Source organism: Balaenoptera ricei, chromosome 2 (assembly GCF_028023285.1).
Source record: "Balaenoptera ricei isolate mBalRic1 chromosome 2, mBalRic1.hap2, whole genome shotgun sequence".
NCBI lineage: Eukaryota > Metazoa > Chordata > Mammalia > Artiodactyla > Balaenopteridae > Balaenoptera > Balaenoptera ricei.
The window spans coordinates 95,782,351-95,805,422 of NC_082640.1; the positions used below are offsets into that span (position 1 = coordinate 95,782,351).

General features: G+C 34.9%; 1 protein-coding gene across 2 annotated transcripts in view; it reads left to right on the top strand.

Moving 5' to 3' along the window:
* FAM227B (family with sequence similarity 227 member B) overlaps positions 1-23,072 on the top strand; it is a 290,963-nt gene that overhangs the window by 214,959 nt on the left and 52,932 nt on the right. Inside the window, exons 11-12 of one of the 2 annotated variants that reach the window (XM_059913331.1) lie at positions 13,279-13,376; positions 16,081-16,243. In XM_059913331.1, the coding sequence (XP_059769314.1) occupies positions 13,279-13,376; positions 16,081-16,243 (261 nt within the window). Of the gene's footprint in view, positions 1-13,278; positions 13,377-16,080; positions 16,273-23,072 lie in introns of those variants that run through there. The other variant, XM_059913330.1, reaches the window with a different exon arrangement.

The window sequence follows — 23,072 nt, forward strand, 5'->3', positions numbered from 1 at the left end:
AAGTCTTAAATTCATTTTCAGTTGACTTTCATATATGGTGTAAGATAAAGGTCGAATCTCATTCTTTTGCATGTGGCTATCCAGCCATTCCAACACCATTTTTTGAACAGACTATCTTTTCTCCATTGTGTATTCTTGGTGTGTTTGTCAAAAATTAGTTAACTACATATTATTGGGTTTATTTTGGGGCTCTCTGTTCTGTTCCATCAGTCTATATATCTGTTTTAAATCCAGTACCATACTGTTTTGATTACTATAGCTTTGTAATATAATTTGAAATCAGGAAATGTGGTGATGCCTCCAACTTTGTTCTTTCCCAAGAATGCTTTGGCTGTTTGGAGTCTTTTGTGATTCCATAAGAATTTTAGAATTATTTTTTCTATTTCTGTTGAGGAAATTTCCTTCTATACCTGTTTATGAGAGTTTTTATTGTGAATAAATGTTGAACTTTGTCAAATACTTTCTCAGCGTCTATTGAGATGATTGTGTGGTTTTTATCTTTAATTCTGCTCATGTGGTATAACACATTAATTGATTTGCTTATAATAAGCCAAACTTGCATCACAGGTACGGATCTCACTTGATCATGGTGTCTAGTCTTTTTGATGTGTTGTTGAACTTTGTTTGCTAGTATTTTATTTAGAAATTTTGCATCTAGGTCCATCAGAGATATTGGCTTATAGTTTTCTTCTGTTGTCTTTGTCTGGCTTTGGTATCAGGGTAATGCTGACCTCATAAAATGAGGTTGAAAGTGTTCCCTCTTCTTCTACCTTTTGGAAGACTTTTAAAGGATTGTTATAAATTTTCATTTAATGTTTGGTAGTATTCAGCCATGACATTATCTCGTCCTATGCTTTCCTTTGTTGGGAGATTTTTTAAATTACCACTTTAATCTCCTAATTTGCTATTGGTCTTTTCAGGCTATCTAGTTCTTCTTAAAGCAGTCTTGGTAGTTGTAGGTTTTTAGGAAATTATTGTTTTCTTTTAGGTTATCTAATTTGTTGGCATTTGTTGTTCATAGTAGTGTTTTATGATTCTTTGTATTTCTATGGTACCAGTTATAACATCTCTTTCATTTCTGACTTGAGTTCTCTCTGTTTTTTTCTTAGTCAATTTTGTTTACCTTTTCAAAAAAACAGCTCTTAGTTTCATTGATCTTTTTTATTGTCTTTTTAGTCTCTATTTCCATTATTTACACTGTGATCTTTATTTCCTTCCTTCTACTAACTTTGGGATTAGTTTGTTCTTCTTTTTCTTGTTTCTTGAGGTGTAAGTTAATTTTGCTTATTTGAGATTCTTCTTGTTCCTTAAGGTAGGCATTTATTGCTATGAATTTCCCTCTTAGAACTGCTTTTGCTACATCGCATATGTTGTGGTTTGTTGTATTTCCATTTTCATCTGTCTCAATATATTTTTTATTTCTCTTTTTATGTCTTCTTTGACCCATTTGTTGTTCAGTAGCATGTTGTTTAATCTCCACATATTTACGAAATTTCCAGTTTTCTTCTTGTAATTGATTTCTAGTTTCACACCATTGTGATCAGAAAAGATGTTTGATATGATTTCAATCTTCTTACATTTATTAAGACATGTTTTGTGGCCTAATATATGATCTATCCTGGAGAGTGTTCCATGTGTGCCTTAGAAGAATGTGTACTTTATTGCTTTTGGATAGAATGTTCTATGTATGTCTGTTAAGTCCCTCTGTTCTAATGTGTAGTTTAGGTGAATGTTTCCTTACTGATTTTCTGTCTGACTGATCTATCCATTGATGAAAGTGGGGTATTAAAGTCCCCTACTATTATTGGATTGCTGTCCATTTCTCCCTTTAAGTCCATTAATATTTGCTTTATATATTTAGGTGAGCCTATGTTAAGAACATAAATATTTACAAATGCTATATCCTCTTGTTAAAATGACTCCTTTATCATATAATGACCTTCATTATTTCTTAGAGTCTTTGCCCTAAAGTCTATTTTCCCTGATAAAAGTGTAGGTATCCAAGTTTCTTTTTGTTTCCATTTGCATGGAATATCTATTTCCATGCCTTCACTTTATCTGTGTGTTTCCTTACATGTGAAGTGAATCTCTTGTAGGCAATGTATAGATTGGTCTTGGTTTTTTTGTTTTGTTTTGTTTTGTTTTTAATCCGTTTAGCCACTCTGTGTCTTTTGATTGGGGAACTTAGTCCATTTACATTTAAAGTAATTAGTGATATGTATGTACTCTTTACCATTTTGTTAATTGTTTTCTGGCTGTTTTTAAATTCCTTTGTTCCGGCCCTGTGAAGACACAGCCAAAAGACAGCTGTTTATAAACCAGACATCAAATTTGCTGGCACCGTGATCTTAGACTTTCCAGCCTCCAGAACTGTAAGAAATAAATGCTTGCTGTTTAAGCCACCCAGTTGATGGTATTTTTGTTGTAGCAGCCCAAGTGGATTAAGACTGGATGTTACAGAGATTAACCAAGATGGCGGAGTAGAAGGACGTGCTCTCACTCCCTCTTGCGAGAGCACCAGAATCACAACTGGCTGCTGGACAATCATTGACAGGAAGACCCTGGACTTCACCAAGGAGGATACCCCACGTCCAAGGACAGAGGAGAAGCCACAGTGAGACGGTAGGAGGGGCGCAATCAGAGTAAAATCAAATCCCATAACTGCTGGGTGGGTGACTCACAAACTGGCGAACACTTATACCACAGAAGTCCACCCACTGGAGTAAAGGTTCTGAGCCCTACGTCAGGCTTCCCAACCTGGGGGTCAGGCAACGGGAGAAGGAATTCCTAGAGAATCAGACTTTGAAGCCTAGTGGGAATTGGATTGCAGGACTTTGACGGGACTGGGGGAAACAGAGACCCCACTCTTGGAGGGCACACACAAAGTAATGTGTGCATCGGGACCCAGGGGAAGGAGCAGTGACCCTGGGGGAGACTGAACCAGACCTACCTGCTGGTGTTGGGGTGTCTCCTGCAGAGGCGAGTGGTGGCTCTGTTTCACCGTGGGGATAAGGACACTGGCAGCAGAGGTTCTGGGAAGTTCTCCTTGGCGTGAGCCCTCCCAGAGTCTGCCATTAACCCCACCAAAGAGCACGGGTAGGCTCCAGTGTTGGGTTGCCTCAGGCAAAACAGCCAACAGGGAGGGAACCCAGCCCCACCCATCAACAGTCAAGTGGATTAAGGTTTTACTGAGCTCTGACCGCCACAGCAACAGGGAGGGAACCCAGCCCCACCCATCAACAGTCAAGTGGATTAAGGTTTTACTGAGCTCTGACTGCCACAGCAACAGTCAGCTCTACCCACCACCAGAGCCTCCCATCAAGTCTCTTAGATATCCTCAACCACCAGAGGGCAGACAACAGAACCAAGAAAAACTATAATCCTGCAGCCTGTGGACCAAAAACCACAGTTACAGAAAGATAGAGAAGATGAAAAGGCAGAGGGCTATGTACCAGATGAAGGAACAAGAAAAAACCCCAGAAAAACAACTAAATGAAGTGGAGATAGGCAACCTTCCAGAAAAAGAATTCAGAATAATGATAGTGAAGATGATCCAGGACCTTGGAATAAGAATGGAGGCAAAGATTGAGAAGATGCAAGAAATGATTAACAAAGACCTAGAAGAATTAAAGAACAAACAAACAGAGATGACCAATACAATAACTGAAATGAAAACTACACTAGAAGGAATCAATAGCAGAATAACTGAGGCAGAAGAACGGGTAAGTGACCTGGAAGACAGAATGATGGAATTCACTGCTGCGGAACAGACTAAAGAAAAAAGAATGAAAAGAAATGAAGACAGCCTAAGAGACCTCTGGGACAACATTAAACGCAACAACATTCGCATTATAGGGGTCCCAGAAGGAGAAGAGAGAGAGAAAGGACCAGAGAAAATATTTGAAGAGATTATAGTCGAAAACTTCCCTAACATGGGAAAGGAAATAGCCACCCAAGTCCAGGAAGCGCAGAGAGTCCCATACAGGATAAACCCAAGGAGAAACACGCCGAGACACATAGTAATCAAAGTGGCAAAAATTAAAGACAAAGAAAAATTATTGAAAGCAGCAAGGGAAAAACCACAAATAACATACAAGGGAACTCCCATAAGGTTAACAGCTGATTTCTCAGCAGAAACTCTGCAAGCCAGAAGGGAGTGGCATGATATACTTAAAGTGATGAAAGGGAAGAACCTACAACCAAGATTACTCTACCCGGCAAGGATCTCATTTAGATTTGATGGAGAAATCAAAAGCTTTACAGACAAGCAAAAGCTAAGAGAATTCAGCACCACCAAACCAGCTCTACAACAAATGCTAAAGGAACTTCTCTAGGTGGGAAACACAAGAGAAGCAAAGGACCTACAAAAACAAACCCAAAACAATTAAGAAAATGGTCATAGGAACATACATATTGATTATTACCTTAAATGTGAATGGATTAAATGCCCCAACCAAAAGACATAGACTGGCTGAATGGATACAAAAACAAGACCCATATATATGCTGTCTACAAGAGACCCACTTTAGACCTAGGGACACATACAGACTGCAAGTGAGGGGATGGAAAAAGATATTCCATGCAAATGGAAATCAAAAGAAAGCTGGAGTAGCTATACTCATATCAGATAAAATAGACTTTAAAATAAAGAATGTTACAAGAGACAAGGAAGGACACTACATAATGATCCAGGGATCAATCCAAGAAGAAGATATAACAATTATAAATATATATGCACCCAACATAGGAGCACCTCAATACATAAGGCAACTGCTAACAGCTATAAAAGAGGAAATCGACAGTAACACAATAATAGTGGGGGACTTTAACATCTCACTTACACCAATGGACAGATCATCCAAAATGAAAATAAATAAGGAAACAGAAGCTTTAAATGACACAATAGACCAGATAGATTTAATTGATATATATCGGACATTCCATCCAAAAACAGCAGATTACACGTTCTTCTCAAGTGCGCACGGAACATTCTCCAAGATAGATCACATCTTGGGTCACAAATCAAGCCTCAGTAAATTTAAGAAAATTGAAATCATATCAAGCATCTTTTCTGACCACAATGCTATGAGATTAGAAATGAATTACAGGGAAAAAAACGTAAAAAGGACAAACACATGGAGGCTAAACAATACGTTACTAAATAACCAAGAGATCACTGAAGAAATCAAAGAGGAAATCAAAAAATACCTAGAGACAAATGACAATGAAAACACGACGACCCAAAACCTATGGGATGCAGCAAAAGCGGTTCTAAGAGGGAAGTTTATAGCTATACAAGCCTACCTAAAGAAACAAGAAAAAGCTCAAGTAAACAATCTAACCTTACACCTAAAGAAACTAGAGAAAGAAGAACAAACAAAACCCAAAGTTAGCAGAAGGAAAGAAATCATAAAGATCAGAGCAGAAATAAATGAAATAGAAACAAAGAAAACAATAGCAAAGATCAATAAAACTAAAAGTTGGTTCTTTGAGAAGATAAACAAAATTGATAAGCCGTTAGCCAGACTCATCAAGAAAAAGAGGGAGAGGACTCAAATCAATAAAATCAGAAATGAAAAAGGAGAAGTTACAACAGACACTGCAGAAATACAAAGCATCCTAAGAGACTACTACAAGCAACTTTATGCCAATAAAATGGACAACCTGGAAGAAATGGACAAATTCTTAGAAAGGTATAACCTTCCAAGACTGAACCAGGAAGAAACAGAAAATATGAACAGACCAATCACAAGTAATGAAATTGAAACTGTGATTAAAAATCTTCCAACAAACAAAAGTCCAGGACCAGATGGCTTCACAGGTGAATTCTATCAAACATTTAGAGAAGAGCTAACACCCATCCTTCTCAAACTCTTCCAAAAAATTGCAGAGGAAGGAACACTCCCAAACTCATTCTATGAGGCCACCATCACCCTGATACCAAAACCAGACAAAGACACTACAAAAAAAGAAAATTACAGACCAATATCACTGATGAATATAGATGCAAAAATCCTCAACAAAATACTAGCAAACAGAATCCAACAACACATTAAAAGGATCATACACCACGATCAAGTGGGATTTATCCCAGGGATGCAAGGATTCTTCAATATACGCAAATCAATCAATGTGATACACCATATTAACAAATTGAAGAATAAAAACCATATGATCATCTCAATAGATGCAGAAAAAGCTTTTGACAAAATTCAACACCCATTTCTGATAAAAACTCTCCAGAAAGTGGGCATAGAGGGAACCTACCTCAACATAATAAAGGCCATATATGACAAACCCACAGCAAACATCATTCTCAATGGTGAAAAACTGAAAGCATTTCCTCTAAGATCAGGAACGAGACAAGGATGTCCACTCTCACCACTATTATTCAACATAGTTTTGGAAGTCCTAGCCACGGCAATCAGAGAAGAAAAAGAAATAAAAGGAATACAAATTGGAAAGGAAGAAGTAAAACTGTCACTGTTTGCGGATGACATGATACTATACATAGAGAATCCTAAAACTGCCACCAGAAAACTGCTAGAGCTAATTAATGAATATGGTAAAGTTGCAGGATACAAAATTAATGCACAGAAATCTCTTGCATTCCTATACACTAATGATGAAAAATCTGAAAGAGAAATTATGGAAACACTCCCATTTACCATTGCAACAAAAAGAATAAAATACCTAGGAATAAACCTACCTAGGGAGACAAAAGACCTGTATGCAGAAAACTATAAGACACTGAAGAAAGAAATTAAAGATGATACCAACAGATGGAGAGATATACCATGTTCTTGGATTGGAAGAATCAACATTGTGAAAATGAGTATACTACCCAAAGCAATCTACAGATTCAATGCAATCCCTATCAAATTACCAATGGCATTTTTTATGGAGCTAGAACAAATCATCTTAAAATTTGTATGGAGACACAAAAGACCCCGAATAGGCAAAGCAGTCTTGAGGCAAAAAAATGGAGCTGGAGGAATCAGACTCCCTGACTTCAGACTATACTACAAAGCTACAGTAATCAAGACAATATGGTACTGGCACAAAAACAGAAACATAGATCAATGGAACAAGATAGAAAGCCCGGAGATTAACCCACGCACCTATGGTCAACTAATCTATGACAAAGGAGGCAAAGATATACAATGGAGAAAAGACAGTCTCTTCAATAAATGGTGCTGGGAAAACTGGACAGCTACATGTAAAAGAATGAAATTAGAATACTCCCTAACACCATACACAAAAATAAACTCAAAATGGATTAGAGACCTAAATATAAGACTGGACACTATAAAACTCTTAGAGGAAAACATAGGAAGAACACTCTTTGACATAAATCACAGCAAGATCTTTTTTGATCCACCTCCTAGAGTAATGGAAATAAAAACAAAAATAAACAAGTGGGACCTAATGAAACTTCAAAGCTTTTGCACAGCAAAGGAAACCATAAACAAGACGAAAAGACAACCCTCAGAATGGGAGAAAATATTTGCAAATGAATCAACGGACAAAGGATTAATCTCCAAAATATATAAACAGCTCATTCAGCTCAATATCAAAGAAACAAACACCCCAATCCAAAAATGGGCAGAAGACCTAAATAGACATTTCTCCAAAGAAGACATACAGACGGCCACGAAGCACATGAAAAGATGCTCAACATCACTAATTATTAGAGAAATGCAAATCAAAACTACAATGAGGTATCACCTCACTCCTGTTAGAATGGGCATCATCAGAAAATCTACAAACAACAAATGCTGGAGAGGGTGTGGTGAAAAGGGAACCCTCTTGCACTGTTGGTGGGAATGTAAATTGATACAGCCACTATGGAGAACAATATGGAGGTTCCTTAAAAAACTAAAAATAGAATTACCATATGACCCAGCAATCCCACTACTGGGCATATACCCAGAGAAAACCGTAATTCAAAAAGACACATGCACCCGAATGTTCATTGCAGCACTATTTACAATAGCCAGGTCATGGAAGCAACCTAAATGCCCATCAACAGACGAATGGATAAAGAAGATGTGGTACATATATACAATGGAATATTACTCAGCCATAAAAAGGAACGAAATTGAGTCATTTGTTGAGACGTGGATGGATCTAGAGACTGTCATACAGAGTGAAGTAAGTCAGAAAGAGAAAAACAAATATCGTATATTAATGCATGTATGCGGAACCTAGAAAAATGGTACAGATGAGCCGGTTTTCAGGGCAGAAGTTGAGACACAGATGTAGAGAATGGACATATGGACACCAAGGGGGGAAAACTGCGGTGGGGTGGGGATGGTGGTGTGCTGAATTGGGCGATTGGGATTGACATGTATACACTGATGTGTATAAAACTGATGCCTAATAAGAACCTGCAGTATAAAAAAAACAAACAAAACAACTAATACTAAACTTTCATTGGGTTATTTGTATGGAAATATGTTAATATAAATGTTTCAGACATTACATGAAATTTCTAAAAATCTTATATTTGTACTTGTATGGAAATATGTATGGAAATATGTTAATATAAATGTTTCAGACATTACATGAAATTTCTAAAAATCATATTTGTATTTGTATGGAAATATGTATGGAAATATGTTAATATAAATGTTTCAGACATTACATGAAATTTCTAAAAATCTTATATTTGTACTTGTATGGAAATATGTATGGAAATATGTTAATATAAATGTTTCAGACATTACATGAAATTTCTAAAAATCTTATATGTTCTGGTATAATGTTATAAGTAATAATCCTAGTTATTACTTTAAAATGTATATCTCAGAAATAACTAATTTTCTTGTCAACTGCATTATTATGAACTTTCATCAAATCTTTAACCGTGGTCATTTTTAAGTCTTTTGTCATTTACAGACAGTTCTGGGTGTACTCTGATGATTTTGCAAATATGTTCCTATAAAAGGGTTTCATCTTCAAGAAATTCATGGAAAAGACTCTGACAAGTACAGGTTTCTGGTAACGGACTGTACTGCTGAACTGAATGAATAAGCATTTTCAGAACTCTAATGAAAACCTGATGAACTCATAAAAGTGCTAACAAAAGATCAAGATGAAAAAAAAAAATTAATTACATGGGACTGAGTGAACTGATGAGGATGAGTATAATTTTTGTGACTTTCTGTCTGAATGTAAAAAAAAAAAAAAATCCCACAAGGACTCAGAGGCAAAGAATATACAAATCAATTTTCACTGCAAAGTAAAGGAGCTGTTACAGTGGAGGATTACTGGACTGAATGTCAATATTATGACATAGTATGAGTGTGTTTCATGTTTCGTAATTGCAATCATTGTTGCTTTTGTTGTGGTCATCCATGTACAATGCTTGGTGGCAGTCGATTTATCTCTTGTAAAAATAAAATACAGTGTGTGTGTGTGAAAAAAAAAAAATTCCTTTGTTCCTTTCTTCTTCTCTTGCTCTCTTCCTTTGTGATTTGGTGATAATCTTTAGTGGCACGCTTAGATTCCTTTCTCTTTATCTTTTATGTATCTACTATAATGTTTTGCTTTGTGATTACCATGAGGCTTACGTAAAATAACATATTTATAACAGTCTATTTTAAGTTGACAAGTTAAGTTCAAACACATTCTAAAGCTCTACATTTTTACTCCTCCCCCTTGTTTAGTTTTTGATGTCACAGTTTCTTTTTATCTTGCATATTCATTAACAAATTATAGTAGTTATAGTTATTTTTACTACTTTTTTCTTTTAACCTTTGTACTAGAATTATAAGTGATTAACTCATCACCTTTATAACATTAGATTTTTCTGAATTTTACTATATGTTTACCTTTACCAGTGAGATTTGTACTTTCATATGTTTTTCTATTTCTGATTAGCACTTTCATTTCAGCTTAAAGAAGTCCCTTCAGCATTTCTCGGAAGGCCAGTTTAGTGGTCATAAATTCCTTCACCTTTTGCTTGTCTGGAAAACTATTTGAAAACTATTTATCTCTCCTTCAATTCTGTAGGACAACTTGTCTGAGTAGAGAATTCTTGGTTAGTAGGTTTTGTTTGTTTGTTTGTTTTGTCTTGTTTTGTTTTCAACACTTTGAATATATTATGCCACTTCCTTCTGACCTGCAAAGTTTCTGCTGAAAATCCTGCTGATAGTCTTATGGAGGGTTCCTTTCCACATAACAAGTTGTTTTTCTCTTGCTGCTTTTAAGATTCTCTCCTTGTCTTTAAGTTATGACAGTTTAATTATAATGTGTCTTGGTGTGGGTCTCTTTGGCTCATCTTACTTGGAACTCTCTAGGCTTCCTAGATCTGGATGTCTATTTCCTTCCCCAGTTTAGGGAAGTTTTCAGCTATTATTTCTTCAAATAAATGTTCTGCCCCTTTCTCTATCTCTTCTCCTTCTAGGACCCCTATAATGCAAATGTTGGTCTGTTTAATGTTGTCCCACAAGTCACTGAAGCTATCTTCACTTTTTAAATCTTTTTTCTTTTTACTTCTTTGATTGGATGAATTCCATTGCCTTGTGTTTGAGTTTGCTAATTCTTTTTTCTGGCTTCTTCTAACCTGCTGTTGATCCCCTGTAATGTATTTTTCAGTGCAGGTATTCTTCAGCTCTGTGATTTCTGTTTGGTACTTTCTTGTATTTTCTATTTCTGTTGAAACTATCATTCTGTTCATGCATTGTTCTCCTGACCTCAGTGAGCATCTTTTTTTTTTAATTTAATTTTTTAACTAATTAACATTTTTTCTGTTTCTGTAGTTTATTGATATATAATATTATATATGGCCTGCATGAACTTTAATTTTGCTAAGATATATGAGTTTTTTGCATCTCAGAAAGACTATTAGAATAAAAACTACAAAAGTGGATAAAGGTAACCATACTTACTTGCATAAGTGTCTCCCTTTTAAGAGATGTAATATCCCTAAAATAAAAAGGGGATAATTATGAAAATGAAATTTTTCCAGCATCGGTGTAGTAAGACTGGAATATTTTGTCACTAGTGAAATTTCTAAAGACTTAATAAGAACAGTTGAGACATACTTTCTCATAGTTTTATCAAGTAGAGTCAATATCGGTGTTTCCGATGACTTTCCCTAGCATTCAGAGATGCTGAGAACAGAGGAGATATAAAAACTATAATCAGGGACAAAATTAATATTTTTACCTAAAATAAATCAACAAACTAGAGGAATGCAGGGGGAGAAAAGCTAGTAAATTCAGTGATTTTAAGGTTACTTATTACTCTTATCATATCAGGGTGGGGTTTTTCCTTTATGTAGGGTTTTTTTCTTTGACTCTTTCACTTCTAAAATTTCTTTGCTTTGTGTTTTTCATTAATCTCTTACTTTTTATGTCTATTGCTGTTACTCCAAGCCTAGAATCTTTGCCTGATATTAATCTGTTGACAGTAATTTTACAACAAAGTTCAAGCAATCTTCTAAGGCTTTTATTGTGGGTATGGTATACATGAAGTAGAGGTCCTTTTGTCATTAGTAGCATATCTGTTCATAGTGACTAGAAGTTAAGTAATAGCACCTAAATATGTATTTAAGAATGATTCAAAATTGAGCATGTTTTGTTTTTAATCATTCCTCCCAAAGAGAATATTTTTATTCATTTCTTATTTATCTTTTCAGTGTTTCTTTATACAAATGAAGGCAAATACAATAGATATTTGCCTTATTTTTATTCTTTCCCTTTTACACTGAATGTAGTATATTGTATACATCGTATACATTCTTTCCCATTTACACTGAGTAGTATATTTTATATATTGTATATATTCAATCAAGTAATATACTCTCTTCACTGTTTTGCAACTTGCTTTCCTCACTTTATGATATGACCTGTAGATATCTTCACATCTGTATGGAGATCTTGCTCATTTTTTTTTTTTTTTTTTTTACAGCTTATAGTATTCCATCAAATAGGAGTGCCATAGTTTTTTCAACCAGTACTTGACTGCTAAATGCATAGGTTGTTTATAATCTCTAAATTTTACAAATTATTCTATAATCATTAAACCTGTACATATATTTTTTGTGCTTATGTAGGAGATTTTGTAGAATATATTCTCAGGAGAGGGATTGCTGAGTCAAAGAAAAATGTCTGTATTATTGGTAGATATTGTCAGATTCTTCTCCATAATGGGTTGTATGCTTTTGAGCAAGTTTTAAAGTAGAGAAATTATATGGTTCATTACCTTTCTTGCCATTCTAACTCCCAACTCAATCTAACTTTGGTTCCACTCAAAATTTTAAAATACAGGTTCCTTGCTAACTAGTTCTTTAATCTCTGCCAGAGATAAATGCCTATTTGCCTCAAGTATTTCAGGCTAGTATCTAATATCTTTTAATGGGTAATGTCAAAAATTAATTCAAGTGACTTTCTTCAACTCTTCTAGGTTTGTCATCAACATCACAATCTGTAGATCTGATTTGTCTACCTGGTAACTGGTAATAATTGTCAGTGCCAGAATCTAGTACAAACTTCTCAGATCACCTGTTTTCTCTGCTCTACATTAAGATATCCTTAATAATTAGCATATGCTTTTAGGCTGACTGACATGGCTGATTAAATCATATAGTTCTCCTTTAAGACAAGACTCCCTGGGTACCCTCATGCATATTTACACTGGTTGCAATGAAAAATTACCAAGTCTTTCCTTATCTGGGTATGTTGTCAGTATATGGAAAAGGTAGACTCTAACATGCAGAGACCAAAGCCTCCTATTGCATTTAACTAGAGGGTCATGGAAAGAGCTCTGAAATCAGAAGCAAAAGACCTAGGTCTGCATCCTCTTCCTGTACTGTTTTTTTTTTTAATTATAGCTTTATTGATATAGTTCATATACCATACAATTCACCCATTTAAAGAATACAATTCAGTGGTTTTTATAGATTCAGAGATGTGAACAACTATCACCTTAGAGCAAGACTTACTCTTAGAAAAAGTCATAGAGTTTCCTTAACCTTAGTTTTCTAATCTATAAATTGTGGGAAATGTTACTTAGCTCATAAAATGGTTTGTGAGGATGATGTGAAATAGTGTACATGAATGAATTTGAAAACTCTAAAGCCCTGTTGGGTAAAATGAGATGGAATATTCATTTCCTCTGACTGGGGCAAGCTATAACAATATCCTAACCTTCTCTCATACATTTTTACCTCTCTGCATGTTTAAGATGCATTGCTAGGAAAAAGAAGGGATATCATGCCTTTTGTGAAGAAAGAAAGAATTTAAGAAAATATTTTATTTTCTGTTTTAGATATAGACTTCAATATGACAAAAATTTTAAAGAACCCAGAAGGATATACAATGCCCGCATCCAAGGAAGAATCAAGATTATCAGGACTACCAACAAAGGTTTGGAGTATAATAATTATAAAAAATGTCCTTCTTTAATTTCCAGTTTAATTAATTGAACAGTTTCACATGGACAATGTTGGTTATTACACTCTTGATATATATTTTAGAAAAAAATTAATAATCAGAAGAGATTTATTGGAGAGGTTAATCTTAATATTAAAGTCATATTTATTTCTGAAACTATCCTCATCCCTAAGGAAAATGAATAGCGTTTATCTTTTCCTCATACTTCTGGCACTGCTTCTCCTTGGGTTGACATACAGACATGGCTCTGATCTCAATAAGAGTCAAAGTTGCAGAGAAAACTTCAATGGCGTTTTCAACAGTGGTTGACCTGTCCCCGCCTCTTAAACCATGGTCCCGGAATAAATGACCATATGTAGGTACTCTTGATCTTAAGTCTTGAATACTTGCTTTCTCCACATTTTTGAAGGTGCCTCCCAAACAGAGGTCCTATGGATTTGCCACCTTGTGTTGCTTTAGCCAAGATTTGATGAGACCGTTGGCTTGAACTTCTGAATTTGATCTCTTAACTTGTTAGCCAATTGGGTTTTAAATCTGTTGCAGTCTTTTTTGTTAAAATTTTTTCTGAATTATCTAGTCAAGGCTGACCGTTATTTTAAATTTTATATTATGCCTATACAAAAACCACTTTCTGAAAGTCAGTATTCATATATTTCCTGGTCTTTAATAATCCAGGTATATAGACTCTCTTCCAACCTTCACAGTGCTGCCAAGGATGTCCGTACTTAGGATAGAAATTGGCGACTCTGGGAGTCCATTTGGGGTAGATGGCAATATTGCACCATCTTGGCTGCAGGGGGCGGGAGGCAGGGGAGTGCATGGGAGCAGAGGAGGAGGGTAAGGTTGCTAAATTTAGAAATCAAGGAAATGTAATAGAAATTGTATATCTGATCTTCAGCAAGCACTAAAAATGGTCTTTTATAGTTTGTTTACAAGTTGAAGAAATATGGACAGATGGATTTGTAACTGACAATAACTTTTTTCAGATATCGCTATTAAAAGATAGAAAGCAAATTGCAGATATGTCTTTGGCAGTACACCGTATTGCTGCATCATTGGCCCTGTCTCATGCACAATATTTTATCAACAACTTTGATAAAAATATGCTTGCCATTTTTCATTAGCCATGTAGAAGTCATAAAACCTGGAAGAACTATGAATATATTGGATGACCAAAAGTTTACAACAGGCTGGGGTAACAGGCCTGATCTTAGAAGATAAACTATTACTGTGGAAAAAGTATAGAGGTCCAAAATTACAACTGCATAAGTATAGGTTAATAAAGCCTTGCCTTGGAGGCCTCTGAAAAGATGTGGGAATCACTTTTAACAGTAAGCTCTGTATATGTCAAAAGTAGAATGTTGTTGACACCAAAATCTACTGTATTCGTGGGCTGTTTAAACATGTGGAATCTACTCTGTGCTGATTAGACAATAATTGTGTATTACGTTCATTCTGGAGCCCTGCTTTCAATCTGCTCTTGCCTGATTGAACTACGCTTAAAAAAAAAATCATGGTTTCTCATAGAGGAAGAAGGATCTGTGTACTGTGGTTTTCTTAGTTTAAAAACTCGTAACTGCAGAAAAAGAACAGGAATGTCTGTTCCTAAAACTTCAGTAAGATAGAGTTTCTATCTTATAATACACCAGGCAAAAGCCAGGAAAATGCTTGGTGCGGTTTTGCATGCAAGTTTTAAGATCAGGCTAGGTATAACCTGATGTAAATTGTCATGGGAGACTATGGTGAAGTAAATGATTTACATTACAGAAAAAACAGCTGATATTGACATCAAGTTTTCACCATCAAAGAACTGCTTTTGATTACAATATTACCACTATTTGAAATAATTTTGGAGCAGCTATGAATGAATACAATGAAAAATTGACCATAAGCAAATAAAACACAAGAGAATTTTACATATTAGTAAAAACAAATGAGAATAAAATCTTACTTCCCCACAAGAAGTGGAATCAACAATAAATCTCTCATCTAGGCGTTATAAAAATTGAGGAAAGACTTAACATATGAGTAGTTGCTATACTTGCATCCCACAAGAAGTCAATAGTAGAATATTGGAGCAATTATAATTATGGTGGTTGTTTCCTTGACACAGAATTCGTGGTCAAAGTTTTTTTCATCAGCACTGTGATGGGCTTCTAGCCTCTTTGTTCTGATGAGAAATCACCTTGTTAACCTTATTTGGGTTCTCTTATATGTTGTTTTTCTCTCGCTGCTTTTGAGATTTTTCTTTTTGTCTTCGTCTTTCAGCACTTTGACTATGACGCATCTAGATGTGAATTTATCCTACTTGGAGTTAAGCTTCTTGGATGTGTTTTTCGTAAAACTTGGAAAGTTTCAGTCATTATTTCTTCATATTTTTTCCTGCCCCTTTTTCTGGGGCTCTGCTCATTCTTTTCTCTTTCTGTTCTTCAGATAGAATGATCTCTATTGGCCTGTCTTCATGCTAAAAGACTAGCAGAGCCTTACTGCACATACTCATAGTCTCATACTTTAGTAAATTAATTAAGATGCCTTGCAGAATTTCCCTTTATTTGTTTTAATATACCAGATAATAATTGTATTTATGGTTATAATGCAGTTATATTTTATTTACAGTTCTTTAAAAATACACAAAAGTAATAATTGATTCTTTTTTTTTTTTTCCTACCCCTTACAGTCCCATTATAGCAGTAGTGGCCCAGAGTTTAACCGTGTTCTCTTCAATTTTGGAGGTCAGAGTCCACTGATTTTATATTATCTTAAGATGCATGAGCTAGCTGGTATTTCCAAAGCCCCTAGACAAGTCAAGATTAAACTCACTGAAATAGTGAAAGAACCATATCCTTTTTTAAGCTTTGCTTTAATATGATGTTTCCAAAATATTCAAAACTTTTAACTTCTTTTAATGTCTCAGTTAAGAAAAAAATTTTAATGCATTTTGTAACTAATGCTTTACTTAGCATTTAATTACATTCAAAACTTTTCATAGCATGTTTGGCTAAAAGTATTTTCTCTTTTAGTTATAAGTCTGTGATTTTACATGTAAGAAAAATAAAACAAACATAAAACCCAGGAACTTAAAAAACCAGTATATTTAGCTCTTTAGTAAAAGACTATTTTTACAACTTTACTGTTCGGTGTTCAGTTTCAAACATTTGTCAGAACTGTGGGTCATGGACTTCTAAGTTTCTCCAGAAGAAAGTTTCAAATGTGCCTTAGCTATGTAATACTTTGTTCTAATGAAAATTTATTAGAAAGCTTAATGTATAAAATATAATATAAAATGAAATTGGAGCTCTTTGGTTGTAGCAGGGGTATCTGTTTACATTCTTGTGCCCCCTCCCTGCATAACCCATCCTGGCCCAGGTCTCACTAGGGACTTGGATGAACCCTAAGAGATCCAGTACAGTGGTCTCCAAACTGGGGTATACACAGCTCTGGGTGGAATATATATATATATATATATTTCTATCTTTAAAAATAAAAAAGAAGTTGCACTTTACTAATATTTAGTAGACAGGTACCCTCACTCAGTTGATATTTCAGTCTGCACTCTACTCTGTTGAGGGATAGTAATAACATGTTTGCTCTTGTGTTGTCTGAGTTCCACAACATATTGCTGTTTTCTTTGGGTGGTTAAGCAGATTTATAGATTATATCATTTGGTTTAACTAAATTGACACTTACTAATAGACCAATAGCTTTAAAAGTTTCCTGAAAAGAAATATTACTCAGCCATAAAAAAGAACAAAATAATGCCATTTGCAGCCACATGGATGGATCTAGAGATTGTTGTATTGAGTGAAGTAAGTCAGACAGAGAAAGACAAATATCATATGATATTGCTTATATGTGGAATCTAAAAAAATGGTACAAATGAACTTTTTTACAAAACAGAAATAGAGTCACAGATGTAGAAAAGAAACTTATAGTTACCAAGGGGAAAAGGGGGGTGGGATAAATTGGGAGATTGGGATTGACATATACACACTACTATATGTAAAATAGATAACTGATAAGAACCTACTATATAGCACAGGGAACTCTATACTTTGTAATAACCTATATGGGAAAAGAATCTAAAAGAGAGTGGGTATCTGTATATGTATAACTGATTCACTTTGCTGTGTAGCAGAAACTAACACAACATTGTAAATCAACTATACTCCAATAAAAATTAATTTAAAAAATTAAAAATAAAAAGCATTTGATGTTCCAAAAAAAAAAAAATGATGTGGTATATATACACAATGGAATACTACTCAACCGTAACAAAGAATGAAAAAATGCCATTTGCAACAACATGGAGGGACCTACAGATGATCATACTAAGTGTAGTAAGTCAGACAGAGAAAGACAAATATCATATGATATCACTTACCTGTGGAATCTGAAAAATGATACAAATGAACTTATTTACACAACAGAAATAGACTCACAGACATAGAAAACAAACTTATGGTTACCAAAGGGGAAAAGTGGGGGATCATGAATTAGGAGTTTGGGATTAACATATACACATTTCTATATATAAAATAGTAAACAACAAAGACCTACTGTATAGCACAGGGAACTATACTCAATATTTTGTAATAACGTATAATGGAAAAGAATCTAAAAAAGAATACATATGTGTGTGTGTGTGTGTGTGTGCATGTGTGTGTGTTTGTATCTGAATCACTTTGCTGTACACCTAAAACTAACACAATATTGTAAATCAACTATATTTCAATAAAAATTTTTTTAAAAAGGAAAAAAAAAAGTTTCCTGAAAAGAAACTTTGATGATAATATTTATAATGCAAGAATAAATTTTTTTTAAAAACACAGAAGGATATTTCCTCTATTCCTTGAAGGAGCTCTTTTTCAGCTACACTAAGAGACAAAATTAGTGGTGATCCAATCAGTTCTGCCAAGATATAGGCCAAAAAAAATTAAAATTTTCAAAAATATCAATTGAAATATGGACATACATCATTATTATAAACAGTGAACCTAGCCCTAAGTGTATGTTATACTTTTCAACATTAGCAAATGATAGTATGATGCCAGTTTAGTTTGCACAGCATTTATAAACCAACTATCTAGACATCCATACAAATCTCTATAATTTGAGGATAAAAGGTTTGGTGTACCAAAAATAAATGTAGTGTTAAATTTTATTTTTAAAATATTTTATTTCATCTCACTGTTTTCTATCCATAGAATGCATATCTTTTATAATATGCATAATATATAAATGCAGATTGATATGTATATAATTTATAAATTTAAAATTATATCTGTCAGGAAGTGTGCTCACATAGCTTTTACTCATGGGATACATGATCCAGGAAGTGTGGAGAACACTGCCCTAGCAGATTCTCAAAATTCTTCCCAGGGCACTTCTCCCATATTTCAATCAAGACAACCTCCAGAGTCTCACTGACCACAGGCACATGGAATTAACTTGGGTGGCTCTGGAACACAAGGAGAAAGCAAACTACAGAACTAAATCAGTCTGTTCTGAGACTTGTAACTTGAGGATTCTCATCAGCCTTGGATTATTCAAACAAATGGTTAAATACAAAATTTTTAGATGTCTAGAAGTGAAATTTGAAAGGTATGAAAACCATTCATAATAGATTACTTTTATTTTTAGCTAATTTTTATTGTGATTATAAAAATATCAGTCTTTGTGTTTATATTTCTGATGGGCATGGATTTGTCCACCAACAATACAAGGATTCATAACACCAGTTCACTGAGAATGTGGGAAGAGTATGAGTATATGTGGGGGTCGGGAAAGGAGGAATTGGATATCTAGAGCATGAAATCTTTTAGGAGAGTATTTCATTCCATAAAGATCGGAAAGAAATCACCACTTAGAAAGAAAGTAATGGGTCTGGACAAAACTATAATTCAAAAAGATAAATGCACTATTATGTTCATAGCAACACTATTCACAATAGCCAAGACATGGAAACAACCTAGATGTCCATCGACAAATGAATAGATAAAGAAGATGTGGTACATATATACAATGGAATGCTACTCAGCCATAAAAAGAATGAAATAATGCCATTTGCAGCAACTTAGATAGACGTAGAGATTATCATACTAAGTGAAGTAAGCAGAAAGAGAAAGACAAATGCCATATGATATCACTTATATGTGGAATCTAAAATATGACACAAGTGAACTTATCTATGAAACAGGAACAGACTCACAGACATAGAGAACAGACTTGTGGTTGCTGGGGGTGGGGGGGTGCTGGAGGGAGGGATGGATTGGGAGTTTGGGATTAGCAGATGTAAACTATATATTATATATAGAATGGATAAACAACAAGGTGCTACTGTATAGCACAGGAAACTATATTCATTATGCTGTGATTAAACCATAATGGAAAAGAATATGAAAAATAATGTGTATATATGTATAACTGAATCACTTTGCTGTGCAGCACAAATTAACACAACATTGTAAATCAACTACACTTCAAAAAAGAAATTTAAAAAAAGAAAGAAAGAAAGTAATGGGGCTTTCCATGATGCTTTCTGAGCTTGTAAAATGTAATGCCTGCTGATAAGAAAAAATATTCCTAGATCTAATGATGAACAAAGTGATAATGATGCCTCACATTCATCAGCATTTTACAATTTTTCAAAACATTTATTGAATCTTCCTATGTATCATTGCGAGAAATGACAAGACTCCTGGGACAGTGGACAGAGCAGGCACCCATCACAGCCACTTTACAGATGAGGGAACCAAAGCTCAAAGAGGGTGAGTAGCTTACCCAAGTGATTCATGCAGCAGAGCTGGCAACAGAGTCTACCATTCCCTTAGCCATGCATACTTTTCTGACATGACGATCCAGGCTAGAATTCTCCTTGAGCGTGATATTAGTGGTTGGTGGCAGAGCCCGGTAATGTTTTCTCCAACACCTTTTTTCTAAAATATTTTTTCTTTTTTTTAATTTATTTTTTATTGAAGTATAGTTGATTTACAATGTTGTGTTAATTCCAAGAACTTGATAGCTGATAATGAAATTTGTGTCCAGAGTTCCCATAATTATCTATGATGACTGTATGATCACTGAATTTATCTTTCTCACTGAAATTTTACATTGAAGCTATTCAGAATATAGAACATTTTTATTAGTTTTTCTCAGGGCTTACTGGAGTCCTCTGGCTTTCCTGAAGTGGAAAAATAACACTTTTTAGCTAATGCATCTATGCAGAGTGAAGGAGTAGGAGAAAATAGAGAAAGTGGAGGAGTTAAATAACAAAAAAGACAAATATAATTCATCATATTTGGGGTTGGCAGACTCTAAAATGGTCCTCAATGATCCCTGCCTTCTGGTTCATGCCCTTGTGTAATTCCCTCCCATTGGGTATGGGCTGAACCTATGACTTGCTTCTAACAAATAGGATATGGCAAACATAATGGAATGTCACTTCTGAGATTCAGCTACAGAAAGACTGACATCAGTCCTCCTCGACCTTTGTTGCTTGCTCTTTCGGAGCCTTCCAGCTACCAAGTTGTGAGCTGCCCTGTGGAAAGCCCACGTGGCAGGGAAGGGAGGAAGTCCTCCAGCCAACAGCCAGTAAGAAACTGAGACCCTTAGTCCAACAACCGATGAGAAAGTAAATCTTGCCAACAACCACATGAGTGAGCCTAGAAGCAGAGCCTCCTTCATTTGATCCTTGAGATCACTGCAGCCCCTGCCTGTATCTTGATTGCAGCCTGTGAGAGGGACCCTGAGTCAGAAGTATCCAGCTGAGCTGTGCCCTGATTCCTGACCTGCAGAAGCTATGCAGTAATAAATGTTTGTTGTTTTAAGCTGCCAAGTTTCAGGATAATTTTACATCTATAGATAACTCACAATGTTTGAGCAAAAGTCTGATTTAGACAATCTCTTCAATACTTTTATAGCCCCTATATACCTCAATCCAAATATTTATTACATTTTAATGTAACCATTTCTTTTTACTTGTTTTTCTCACCCAATAGAGAACAAAGAATCATCTGCCTCTATATCCCTGCCACCAGAAAAAAGTATCTAGCTTAAAATAGGTATTAAATAAATGTCTGATGGGTGGATATATCCCAGTTTTATATAAAGATAAGACCAAATTTCATTTTATTTTTCAACAAAATTTGACATTATTGTTAAAATTAAGAAAACTAGATGATAGGGATAGAGATAGAAATTTGGGAGTCATTGGTACAAAGTTAATCTTTGAAGCCATCATTATCAAAATGATGTTTTTAAAAATGTATTAAAGAGTTACTGTGTACCAAGCACTGTTTCTAAGTACTTTACATTTATTAACTCATTTAATTATCATGTGAACTTCTGAGATAATTACTATTATTGTCTCTCATTTACAGATAAGGAAACTGAGGCACAGGAAAGTTAGGTAACTTGCCTGAGGACACCTGAGTAAGTGATAGCACTTGGAGTCTATCCTTGACAGTCTGGTTTCAGAGCCAATGCACTCAAACATTCTGGTACTTAATTGTTTACCCAGGGGGATGTATAGTTCCAGAAGCAGATAAAAGTGTATTCTAGACTCACAGACTTAGAGAACGAACTTACAGTTACCAGGGGGGAAGGGTGGGGAGGAGGGATAGACTGGGAGTTTGGGATTGACATGTACACACTGCTATATTTAAAATAGATAACCAACAAGGACCTACTGTATAGCACAGGGAATGCTACTCAATATTCTGTAATAACCTAAATGGGAAAAGAATTTGAAAAAGAGTAGATACCTGCTTATGTATAACTGAATCACTTTGCTGTACAACCGAAACTAACACAGCATTATTAATCAACTGTGCTCCAATATAAAATAAAAATTTTAAAAAAACATATTCTAGGCTTTTAGGGATAATCACAATTACGGTTTGGGGTAGGGGTGGTAAGAGGCAGAGAGTCAACAGGTAAGAGTCAACAGAAGAGAAGAAGGAATGCCATGGTAATGTTCCTCATATTTGAGGAAAATAGTTAATTAAAATTTCTACGGCTGGTCCTGCATTAAATAATAACTTTAGTAGTTTTTCCTTCAGACATTTAAGATTGCATGATCATGCACATTCTATTTCAAAATCCTTTATTCATTTAAAAAGAGATTCTTCATCAACTCTAGAACTTGGAATTTCACATCATTCTGATCTTAACCCAGTGTCTTTCCAAACTGAATATTGGCTAAGACTGGGCCATACTAATGAATAACACTTTCTCCTTATGTAGAAGTGAGTTGTAAGAACCGGTGCAATTGTGTTGTTCCATCCACTTGCATGCTTATCCCACAGTTCCCGCACAATATTTTTTTTCCCAAAGACATGGAGAATGTTGTAGTATAATAGAGGAAATAAACAGAGCATTCTCAAGTGACCGGTTTATTCATTTTAGGAGATAGTACATTTAATGAAATGCATTTTTGCTCAGAAATGAAAAGGGTCCTCTCTGCTATTGTCAAAATTGTTTTTATAAACTCCTATTTTATATTTTATTTTGGTATATCAGTCTTAAGTACTTTATTGTCAGGTCTTCATTGGCAGACCCCTTCCCTGTGACAGTACAGTGTGTACTCAATTTTGGAGCATGGAAAATATATGCACTTGTTTTGTACCTGTAGTTTGGATATATAATTGACATCTTTGTGCTTTGGTGTTT